General features: G+C 40.4%; 1 protein-coding gene across 2 annotated transcripts in view; it reads right to left on the bottom strand.

Moving 5' to 3' along the window:
• Positions 1-5,166: 5,166 nt before the first annotated feature.
• The window catches only part of AQP4 (aquaporin 4), a 31,779-nt gene continuing 24,509 nt past the window's right edge, over positions 5,167-12,436 (bottom strand). The window contains exons 5-6 of one of the 2 annotated variants that reach the window (XM_072998883.2): positions 10,655-10,697; positions 5,167-10,569 (exon numbers count right to left, since the gene is read on the bottom strand). In XM_072998883.2, coding sequence (XP_072854984.2) covers positions 10,517-10,569; positions 10,655-10,697 — 96 coding nt within the window. In that variant the 3' untranslated portion in view covers positions 5,167-10,516. The remainder of the gene's footprint in view (positions 10,570-10,654; positions 10,698-12,436) is intronic. The other variant, XM_020785672.3, reaches the window with a different exon arrangement.

The following is a 12,436-nucleotide window of genomic DNA, read 5'->3' on the forward strand; positions in this document are numbered from 1 at the left end:
TCTCACTTGTCCCCTAGCAGTGAATGCCAGTCAGTAAACTTGAACTGCTCTGGACAGCTGTGAAGAGTGAGAAATAATAAGTGCTTTTGAAAACATTTGTCCTTGCTTGTGTGCCTCCTGTTTGTGATGCAGCTGGTCCAAATTAGCTCTGAGGAGATGTTGTGCAGCTGTTTCTCTGAAGCATCACCGATAGGCAAATGACAGCACAGCCCAACATATCCCTGATCTCTGTCACTTGTTTTGTCCCTACTCTGTCATGTTTCATCTCTGCACATTAAGTCTTTATTTTAAAAGGATTGTCCCTGGGCATGCATTCAGAAGTTTTCAGGGACAACTTACTGTGCAATGAAATGTCCCCCCCCCCACTCACTCACTCACTTTCTGCTGAGCCCCTAAGGGCTGTCAAGGAGAACTTTTTCTTTCTTATTGCAACTTGATGTCCTTCTCTCCTTCCTCTCTAAAAGACAAACAAACCCACCCTTTAGGAATGAATGATGCCATCAAAATGCAAAGCCAGCTTCTGAAGGCAAAAATAACTATGCTGTAAGAACATATCTAAAAAATGTGTTTCCATATTGTTTATATCAGGGGTCTCAAACTGTGGCCCTCCAGATGTTCTTGGACTTCAACTCCCAGAAATCCTGGCCAGCAGAGGTGGTGCTGAAGGCTTCTGGGAGCTGTAGGCTAAGAACATCTGGAGGGCCACAGTTTGAGACCCCTGGTGGTTGTTCAGTTAGGATTTACTTGCTTACAATAAACAATGCTCCAATATACAGTAAGGGAATATGCCTAAGTAGAGACCCAGCCTTCCATGGCATCCCTTGTTGCTGCTTGGGGGAGGGGCTCTTGATGTCGATGAGATGGACAACAATGGCAGTGCCCACATAGAGCAGCCAGAGCGAGGATAGCCAGGGGGCAGCTGGGTTCCCCTTCTTGCTGGCTGCTTCTTGACCTGCAAGGCAGTGGGATCTATTGGCCAACTGCCCATTGACAGGTGAAAGGAATGCATGAGTGTGGTTTCCAGTCCAGGCTGCTCATATTGCATAAAGAGCAGCCCCTGGCACTGGGTGTGGGGAGATCTATAGGCATAACTGAGGCCTATGTCTGGACAGTGATTAGGGAATGATCCTACACCAAAATCATCTGGATCCATCAGAATCTGTGTATCAGACCTATGTTTGATGGGCCCCATGCTTGGTTTGGGGATGATCATATGTAAAAATCATGTGGGTCCATGATAGGGTTGCCAGATACAACCTTGCTAATCTGGATGCCCAAACAAGGCTCCGACGCAGGCAGGGGGAAAGTGGCACCGGGCAAAGCAGAACGAGGCAGCCTCCCCTCCCCCAAGGGTCATAAATTCAAGGCTGGGGAGTGTGGGAATTGGAGTCCCCGAAAGGGACTTTGAACACACACAGTGTGTGTGCTCATCTTCCCATCGATGTGCTCGGACACTGCTTGCTCCTGCCTGGCTCAGTCGGTGGCGCTCTGCTCACAGTGCCTTTCTAGGCTCCACGTGGGCTTGGGCAGGCACGGCAGATCACCAAGCAGCCGCCGCAGGAGGGGGCAAGGGCTGCACTCCGGCGCCAGCGGCAGGTAAATGGGCGGCCAGGTGGGGGCAGGGAAAGACAGGGGGAGGGGAGTCCTTCCACCTCTCCCCCTCCCATCCAAAATTATAACATAAAATATTACAAAAGCCAGACATTTTAAAGGTTTTTATCTTTGCCTGCCAGATGGAGGACATTAGACTAAAAAGGAGGACATGTCCTCCTTTTTCTGGACCTCTGGCAACTCTAGTCCATGAGGACCTGTATTTCGGATGCATGTTTTTCCGTGACTGAGAAGCCATGAGCTGAAGGATCTACCATTTCTATGTTTTAGTGTGTGGGCAGAGATGGGGCTTTTTTCAGGTATGAAAATTTTGTCTTATCCACATATTTTATCTCTTTTCCATTTGCTGTAGATTTATGGTCACTTTTGTCCTTACAGAGGCAAAGTAGTGCTACTTTTAAAAAAACCACAACTCAAAAATGGTTTGTCTGGACCTCCCAAAAATTTGGCACAGAGCAAGAACAGACTTGCTACATCTGAGCCAAATTTGGTGCTGATCCAAGGTCCAGTTTCTTAGAATTTTGTATTTGGGACTCCCCTAACTCTTGATTTTGCTAGTAGAATGCTTTTTGCTGTGCTTGTGCAAAATATATGGGTACACCCCATTTACTGGATGGCAGGGAGCAGCCAGGTTTTCAAAATTTCAAAAAGAGTGGTCTTTTAGACCAGATGGGCGGGGTATAAATCAAATAAATAAATCAAATAAATAAAATTGTATGGCTTTGGATATCTGCTCATAACAGCAGATTTCCAGAGCTCAACAAGGCTGTTGGAACAATGGCAAACTTGCTATTATTGTTGTTGTTGCTTAGTAATGTCTGACTCTTCGTGACCCCATGGACCAGAGCACGCCAGGCCCTCCTGTCCTCCACTGCCTCCCGGAGATTTCTATTTGCTACCATTACCTCTTTATTACTTGAGATGACTGCTTCCTAGGTCACAATGGAAAGGTTGATCCTGATGGTAGTTCAAAGCCATGTTTTTCAGCATCAAATTCCATCTCTGATATTGGGATATTTTTTTCTGTATCTCTTTGGGTTGTTGTAAGAACGAGTAAGACATAGTGAATAAATTACGGCATCTCTAACACTAGTAACGTGTTATATAAACTTTAACTTTAAAAACACATTTTGCCTTTTTTTTGGAAGTATGGGTTACTTTTGTTTGAATTATTTTCAACTTTTAAATTTAATTTTACATAACTGCATGCCATTTTAAGATCACGTAACTGTCCAAGAAGACAGAACAATAATTTCTAGATGGTCCTAATAAATAAAGAACAAATGAAGACTATGTGAGTAGTACAATTTATGTCCCAGAAAAGCTTGAAAATGCCATAGATTATCTTCAGTGTTGTTGTGGGTTTTTCGGGTTCTTTGGCCATGTTCTGAAGGTTGTTCTTCCTAATGTTTTGCCAGTCTCTGTGGCTGGCATCTTCAGAGGACAGGAGTAGCACACTGTGCTCTGGTGCAGTGGTTGGAGAGTTGAGTATTTATAGCTATGGGTTCAGCTTTTGTCCTATTCAGGAGATGGGTTATAATGGTGATCAGTGTGTTTTTCTTGTGGGTCTATTGTTGTGATAAGAAGATTACCTGTCACTGTGCTTGATGGGTGTCATTAGCTGGTCTCTTGTGTGCAGTGATCACCAGTCCTTGTGGCTGGGTAGAGTTTGTGACCTTTTGCAGGCTGTGTTTTTCCAGTGCTGGGAGCCAAGCTTTATTCAGTTTCAAACTTCCTTCTTTTTTGTTGAAACTCTGATGATGTTTGTGGATTTCAATGGCTTTCCTGTGCAGTCTAACATAATGATCGCTGGTGTTGTCCAGTACTTCACTATTTTGAAATAGAATTTCATGTCCAGTTTGTTTTAGGGCATCTTCAGCTACTGCCGTATCTTCAGTGTCTTTCTGCACATGGATCCTCTGTAGTAGAAAACTGTGCATTCTTGTTGGCATTGTTAGCATTCATGTAAATTCATAACTCGACAAATATATCAGAACTTTTCAGAATGAACACGACAAGCAGCCTTATATCCCAATTCAGCTTGCATGAATTTGCCATGTTCTGTTCTTACTACAGTGACATCTCCCCTGCTGCTCAGATAAACTATTTCTCATCAATACAGGGAGAAAGCGTAAAGCATCTCCCAGGTCACAAGACTGGAACTTATGTAAATCCTGGATATAGCAGGGTAGACTTATGATCTGAATTAACAAAGGTTTTTTGAGAAAACCAAATGAACCTTGAGTAAGCTTGACCTCCCCAGATTAACTACGACCCTTTTGATAAATAGCAAGTCACACAACATACACAGAATAGCTTGACTTCACTGGAGCATAAACAGAAAGGGATGCACATGCCTTAAGTGTACAGCAGTAGTTCAAGCTTTACACAATCAAGAAATAAGATATGGTAGGTGTAACACAACATAGAGTTAAGTACCTCTATGGTTTTGCTGGGCAACCAGTTGGCTTACTTGGCAGTAGACTGAAGCCTAGTGTAAAGTTTAAGGTGGTACAATGGAAAGGCAACTAAAATAATCAAGAAGTGGAAGATAATTTTCCTCACGAAGGACCACAGTAGCAAGGTTAATTTCAAAAGCAGTTTTGAAGGAGAAGACCCAGAGGATATAAAATCTCCCTATATTGAAAATGAACAGGAAAAAATGATTTGGAAATGGTTTGCAGTCAAAATGGAAGACTATGGGATCATCTTCTAACCTGTTAGATAGCAATGTTAAGGCAAAGAAGAACAATTTTCACAGGATATGGAGGCCTATAAAGTTTTCTTGCCATGGGGTACAGTGATTACGCATGGCATGGCATGGCATGGATTTCTCAAACATATAAGAGGTCATTATTGGATCTAATAAGGATTTAATGAGGCAGGATGTTTTGGTACCTACTTAGCTAGACAAACAGCCACAGATAGCTAGCGTATCACTTTGGAGACAGAGAAGTGGAAATGGGCTCCACCGTTATCTTGCCCTGATTGTTTACTTTTCTTGGAATAATTGGTTAGCCATTGTGAAAGAACAGAATATGAAGCTGCACTAATCTTAATCAGATGAAATATGGAAATTCTAATACATCAAATTTTATGACATAAAAGTTATAGTTCTAAAAAGGCCCATAATAACATCCTCACCTTTAAAGCATTTCTGGTGGAATATCAAACGAGATAGCGGCATATATTAGCAATATATATCTGGTTTCTATACTTCCCATTTCTATGAAAAAAGATGACTGTGACTAAATGTTGTCTGAATAGACAGCATATTTGTGACAGGCAAAGGAAAAAATCTTAAGTCTTTTAATTAATATTTGCATATGATTAGGCTGAATTTTTTGATCTATTATTTTAGGTAGAAACTCTTTGGAAAAACCTGAAGTTTCCATGCTGAAATATTTCTTCCAACTCTCAACATACAGCTATAATGATGAGTGCTAATTGATTTATCCTGGAAATGTTCTGGAGCACCTTACAGTCTAACAATGTTTTCATCTAACCAGTTTATGAAGTTATTAATGTATTTCAGGAAGAAAATTCAGAGGAAAATCAAAACAGATGACAGTTTATTTACAACACATTACAGTACAGACTATCACACAATAGGAGGGAACATAGAAAGAATCTATTATTGATAGTAGATTATTCCAAATGTTACACTTTGTGATTTATAATACTAATATCACATTATTTCTGATTATTTGCTGAATGACATTATTAATATTTTTAGATGACAATATGTTTAGTACTTTTATATTCAGTTCATTGGTCCTACGAGTGGCAAATAATTTATCATTTGTACATCTTTCAAGTGGCTTTTATAAATGTGTTTTTGAATATCTATGCAAGATTTCAGATTGGTATTGGCAGTGCATTCACAGTAAAACGTCTTTTGACTCCTTACATTCAGGGATGCATATGTGAGGAGCAGAACACTATACGTTTCCTCCTTAACCTACAGTACATTCTTCCAAACCTAGCCAAAAAAGATCAGGTATTCCACCTGAATGCATAACCTTCATTACAGAAGAGAAACTAATACATTCTTACAGGTACATCTTAAATAAAATTGCTACTTTGCCTACTACGCATGTCATTTTGAACATGTGTAGTTAAGATTGCATATCTGTCCACACCAAGTTGGAATAAGTTCCACTGAACTCAATGAAATTTCCTTCTGAATAGATATGTCCAAGACCCTACTGTTGGGCTTTTTGCCTATATATAGGATTGCTGTATGTAACAGGTGACAAGAAACATACATTATAAATGCATCAGGCAAAAACAAAAGAAAAAAGAAGACAAAAACATTGCAGCCTCTTATAGGCTATTAGATTTTAAGGTGAGATTTCATGGATAAGTCCACTTCCTCGGACATAAGAGTGGGACTTCATGGCAAATATAAATACATTATAAAGTGACCTTCATGCTGGTATTTCAGTATATTATTGGGCACCGTATACAGTAGTTATACACACATCAGCATTCTGCTTTTTCTTGAATCCAAGTTTTCAGTTTATTTAGTGTGTAATCTACGGGCTGCATGAAGCACTGTACATACCACTTCACCAGTGAGAAGCAAGGAAGAATGATCAAAAGTTATTTCTGCTACAGCTCCTTCAGTTCCCCAGCCAGTATGGTCAATGGCCATACTGCCTAGGGAATTCTGGGTGCTTTAGTCCAAAATGTGGTGGGTTTTCCAAGTGCTGTGTGGGCCGAACGAGTGTTGCAGGTCCAAGCAGTACACCCTGAAAACATATTAGGTAAGATCCACTGAATCCTAGAAGAAAGAAAGAGCCCTGAGAATGGCCAGAACTATAACCCTCATGGCTGCCACTGCAATCCACCCTACTAGGGTTAATGGCTGGAAAAAAATTGCTTCCAGTTCCCACCCTTGGGCACTGAATCTGGTTGTTGCTCTGTCATGGATTCCTTCTCTCATCACCACTACAGAATTGCTCTGCCAATTGATATAAACTAGGGAAAAGCGAAATGGAAGGTGACCATGAAAGCACAGCTTTTTCCAGAGATTCCATGCTGGTCTGATTCAGTACATACACAAAAAGGCCAGAAGCAGTGGGCTACCACTTTCCAGTTAGAAATGAAACTCCCTTAAGGATGCTTGTTTTTCCTACTATGAGGATGCATAACTCTGTAAGTTACTAATTAGCCAGCTTTTGTTGGGTGACTGGTAATTAGGAGAGACGCATGGGATTCATTTACCCATTGATTGTGCACACACAGAAATTTGGGGGGGAAATGATAGAAGAATAATGTTCCATCATTTTCTAATTGCAAAGCTGGTATATCTGTTTTGGTTTTTTTTGTCATAATATGAACAGGCAGGGTGCCCAATTGGATTAATTCCTATTGCTAGGGGATTGCTGGGGAAAATGTAGCCCTCCTGACATTGTTTAGCTACAGCTCTCATCATCTCTCCATCAAGGTGTGTTCTGGCAAATGTGGATGGGAGTTGCTGCCTAACAACATCCAAAGGGCCACATCTTCCTGCCTTTGCTGCTGTGGTTTTTTCCTCTAATTTTCACTGTACAGTAGAAGTTGATATCTCTTGGCTAAACCCAACATTATTCATACTTAAAGGTGAGTCCATTGAATGAATGGGACTTCTTAATCAGAGTTAATTGGAGTTCAGTTGATTCCAATGGGTCTAATCTATTTAAGGCTAGTAGAAGACGTAGCCCTACATTTGATGTACAGTGGTGCCTTGCAAGATGAAAGTTAACTCGTTCCGCGAGTAGTGCTGTCTTGTGAAATTTTCATCTTGCGAAAAGCGGTTTCCCATAGGAATGCATTGCAATGCATTGCTATGGGAGCCTTGCAAGACGAATGAATTATTTTCGTCTTGCGAGGCATTGGTCTTGTGGGAAAAAATTGTCTATAGAAGCACGTCTATAGAAGAAGCCATCTTGTGAGGCACCACAGCAATCGCAAAAACCATTCGTCTTGCAGGTTTTTTGTCCCATGAGGTGTTTGTCTTGCGAGGCACCACTGTATTTTGTATCTTCTGCTTAAACAACACGGCAGCAACATTTCTCAACTATATGATGAACACATTAAGACTATTTGTAAAACAGTTTATCAGGCACTGAAAAAACTTCTAGGTGGATCACAGTTTATGGAAACATGTAATGTATGGTATAAATATGTGTTGATGCAACCTTATGACAATACAAATATAAAGAGAACCATTACAGCATAAAAATGCTGTCTTATGTATAAAGAGAAGTTTCAGCATTTTAACCAAAGAGTAAATCTACCAGCAGTACAAAACCATTTTTGAAACATTCTGTGTGGTTGTGGTCTAATCATTTTCTCAGGACAGTCAAACTGTGGTGTAGCTATAGCAATCCCACCACTGTTGTGTTTGCATCAGAATCAGAAACTGGAAAAACAACTTTTTGGACTATAGTTCCCATTGCCTCCTGCCAACATGGCCAGTGACTGCTACTGGTGGGAGATTCTGAGAGCTGTAGTCCAAAAAGTTAACTCTTTAAAGCTCTGCTCAGACCACCTGTACCACTCCTAAGTAATGCATCTTTAAAGAAACAAACTTGTGAAAGTTTGTTCTCAGTTGGCGGAGTTGCCCAGCCTTTCTTTCATTGAGGTAATTCACATTTACTTCTATATAAAATCACTTTCCCTGCATTTAGTCCATCAAAATGGGCCCCACTGGTCACTCACAATTCTAAAAAGTACATAGTATTTCTTTTACTTATTAGATCTTTGCTATCTTTTTTTCTTATGCTCATCTGTTGGAAGAGCTGGTACTTTCATCATTTCAATTTGCCATGCCCTCATTTCTTCCCTCTTCATTTTGGAGCTGCTTCAAATAAGAAGTCTTAAAACAACAATAACAAAACAACATATAAATATCACATTCATGGAGGAAAAAGTGTGCTGTCCCTCATCTTGTTACACATAACTTGATGTGCTCTTTCCTACCTGGAAATATTAACCAATAGCAAAGAAGCCTGAGCTAACACCCTTTTATATAAGAATATGTGTTTTTCAGGGTGGTTCTAAGTAATTGTCACATTTCATTAATTAAACTCTGAACAGGAGCCTGTACAGAAAACCTCAGCCATAGCACAAATCAGTTCTGGATACAATCAGTAAGTGTAGGTGTTCCTCAGTTTTGACCAAGCCTGCAAAGCACATAAATGAAAAGTTCACAATTCAGCAGTGCAATATCATGCAAAGTTGGAAGCTATTCCATGCTCTGGCTCCTTGATCGACTGAAAGTTCATGGATGCCACTTATCTGCTCCATTTTTACCCTTAAAAAATTAGGTGGCCATGGGCTACAACTCTCCAGAAGACAGATTTGCTCATGACAGCTTTCCAACATGTGGATGGTGGATGGGAGCATAGTGGAATAAGACATGTCTTTCACATGTGGCAATCTACATCCAATTGCATGGTTTTTCCTACATTTAAAAATGATCTGTGTATAGGAAATGCATTGTATTTCAAGCTGCTCTAAAATTAACGATGTTAGCCATAGCACAAAACACCCATTACCAATGTATTTCCCAGTAGTATTTGAAAGTAAGCTCCTGGTTGTTATATGTATATTTAAATGTAAACATACAAGATTGTTAAGTAGTTTAACATCACAGTTATAAAAACTGCCCCAGTAATACTTCATTTAAATGCACTGAAAACAGAACAGCCTTCCTCTTCTTTTTGATATCTCTCAAATTTTCATGGGCATGATCCACCCCAAATTAATCTCTTTCAATATCTTTTTGATTTCACTTAGATGTGGGCCTGAAAGCCTCCTGTTCAAATGTACTGGCATTCCAAATGCTTAACTCTGGATTACATCATTGGAAGAAGGAGTAAAATTTGGACCTACATTGTTCACTGTGCGTCTTCTGTCGTTTTAGCCTGAGTATGTGATAACCAAGTTGATTTTGTGAAAGTTTGTTCTCAGTTGGATAAGAGAAAAAGCTGCAGGCTCCTAGCCTTCCTATATGGGTACATCAGCCCTCAGATGCAGATTACCCATTTCAGAGAGAGGGCTTTTGGAGGAGGGAAGGGGGAAATACACTAGTGTGGTATGGGAGAAATGGAAAGAGGGTGTAAGAAGGACTAATTTAGAAGCATGGGAGGTGAAGAAAAGGCAAATGCTTTGGAAGAATTTGTTGTGTCCTGCATGTTGGCCCTGTTGTGACTGATTCTGTAATTAAAATTCTAATCAGGATTGACAACAGCCAATTAAGTGTCAGAAGAACAATCTGATAGACACGTCTTCTGTTTCTGTGGGCATCTTCAAATAAGTTTCATCTGTCAATCTGACTGTTAGTGATTGCTATTTCCTGCTCAAAACTGCCTGAATTAAAATCAAGCCTTCTTTCAAAAGTCACTCAGGATGTGTACAGGATATTGGATTCCCCTTCTATGGCCATGATCAATAGTACATTTATGAATCTGGAATAATCTAGGATCCTTGAACATGGTTACCTACTACCTTTTCAACCGGAATGGATTGTGGTCCAAATGAACAGCTAATTCAATGCTGCTATATCTCCCTAGAGTTGTAAGGTGTGGTAGATCCCTAATTTTACAACAAATCTGTCTCTTTTATGGGTGGAAGGCTATCTGTGGGCATGCTAGCAGACTGTTCTTTGCTTTCAGTGCTCCTTCCTAGTCATACAGACGATAACACCTCATTAGTTGGGTCTCTTCCTTTCTTATCATCACCTCTCTCGAGGTCAATGACATGGACCGCTGCAGGCTTGAGGAGCAAATCATCCGTCTCCACCTGGCTCCTGGTGTCTTCTACTTCTATGTATTTCCCTTTGGACTGCTGGCTTGTCTTATTAAAGGCTTCTTTGAGCCGGCGCTTGAGCTCAGCGTCAGGACAATAGACGTATTCATAGAGCGTCCCTGCGAGAACTGCTCCTATAATTGGGCCCACCCAATATATCTGTACAAAAGGAGGATAGAAAAAGATACAATGAAGCATTGATTAAGAGCTGCAGTTCAGAGAAATGGCCTTCTTTGCACCTTACCTGAAATACCATATTTGATGCCTTCTTCTCTGTTATCCCGATGCTGTTGCAAGGAAATATAAAACTTAACAAACCACCTGGCTCAGCCTTCTTGCCTGGGTAAATGGCACATCAGGCAAACACACATCTACAGCAATACATCACTGGTTAATTACATGTACATATATAGTATGTACAGCAGATTCACATTAAGACTAAGTAACAATACATATCTGCCTTAAGAGACTCTGCTGCCTAGATCTGCAACTAAAATGTAACCTTCATCTTTGTGTTCTTTTAGATAGGGCATATGTGCTAACTCATTTTGTCCCCCTTTGTTCTGGAAAAGACTGGAATGAATGTCAGTCAATTCAGTAGTGGTCAATTGTCTCTTCCCTGCCTCAGATTCCTTTTCTCACCTTTTTTTTTTTTTTTGGTCAGGGTTCACCTAGGTTCCGTCAGTGTTAGCAACGGATTTGGTAAGAAATGGTTAGAGCTATATAACAGCTATCAGCTATGTAAGCAGTCATGAAGCAGGTTAACCAGTTAAGCCCTAAACAGTTTAGGGCCTCGATACTTGGCGGAACGCCTACTCCCACCAAGTTCTACCCGGGTCACATGGGCGAGCCAGGAGGTGAGGCTGAGGAGCCTAACGCCGAGGGAGGCCCGAAAAGAGAAAACAAGAAATAGGGCCTTCTCGGCGGTGGCTCCTAGCCTTTGGAATAACTTACCTCCTGGTATTCGCGGAGCTCCCTCGCTGGGCACCTTTAAGAACCTATTAAAGACTTGGATGTTTCGGCAGGCCTTCTCACCAGATAACTTTTGATTTTTTTCTCTCCTTTATTGTTTCCCTATTTTTAATTGTTGTTGTAATTATGCTGTTTTATGTTATTGTATTTTATCTCTGCTGTTGGCCGCCTAGAGTAGTCCACCGCGACTAGATAGGCGGGATATAAATTAAATAAATAAATAATAATAATAATAATAAGCTCAGCAATGTAACTAGCTAATTTTCTACACGTTATGTTTGTTTTTATCTACGAAGAACTGTAAGTAAATGGGAACTTTTTATTCTTTCTTATTACCAGAGTCTTTGAATAAATATATTGAGATAATAAGTCCCACTTGAGGTAAATTATCAAATAAGAGGTGGTCTACTAAGGGAGATCTGAAGCCAATCTGCTCTGTAAGTTCCTGACTGAACCATTTTATCTGCTGTGTAATTAGAGGAAGTTTATTTATTTTTAAAGCCACACTAAATTCCTCACACATTTGCTCCTCCTCAAAAAGTGAAGCCATTAAATTATCTTGACAATGCAGGGTGGTGATACAGTCACACACACTCCCCAGGCTTGGGTCCAGCATTGAGAAGATAGAGTGCAGTGATACAATTTGGAACAAAATAAAACAAGTACTTTGGGAGGAACAAAATTAACAGTTCACAGAAAAAGAACCTGTACGTAACTGACAAAGGACAAGTGGATATCTGTGTTTATATGTATGTTCTCCATTTAAGATCAATACTTAATAAGTAATTTAAAGGGGTACAAGCAGCCCATCTGGAGGAGTCCTAAGAATGCCCCTGGAGAGTTCAGGTTAATTCACCACATATCCTATCTGATGAGGAAATATGTCAATGATTGCTATTCCTTTGGAGTACAATATAGTGCTCTGCACATGTTTTGACCATGTGGTAGCCTTGGTCAAAAGATGTCCTCGGGCATTCCTTGCCAAATGTAACATCCAGTTGGCCTTTCAGTTGCTGCCAATCCACCTGGAGGATTTTTCATTGCTTGGATTCAA

The sequence above is a fragment of the Pogona vitticeps genome, chromosome 4, assembly GCF_051106095.1.
Source record: "Pogona vitticeps strain Pit_001003342236 chromosome 4, PviZW2.1, whole genome shotgun sequence".
Lineage (NCBI taxonomy): Eukaryota > Metazoa > Chordata > Lepidosauria > Squamata > Agamidae > Pogona > Pogona vitticeps.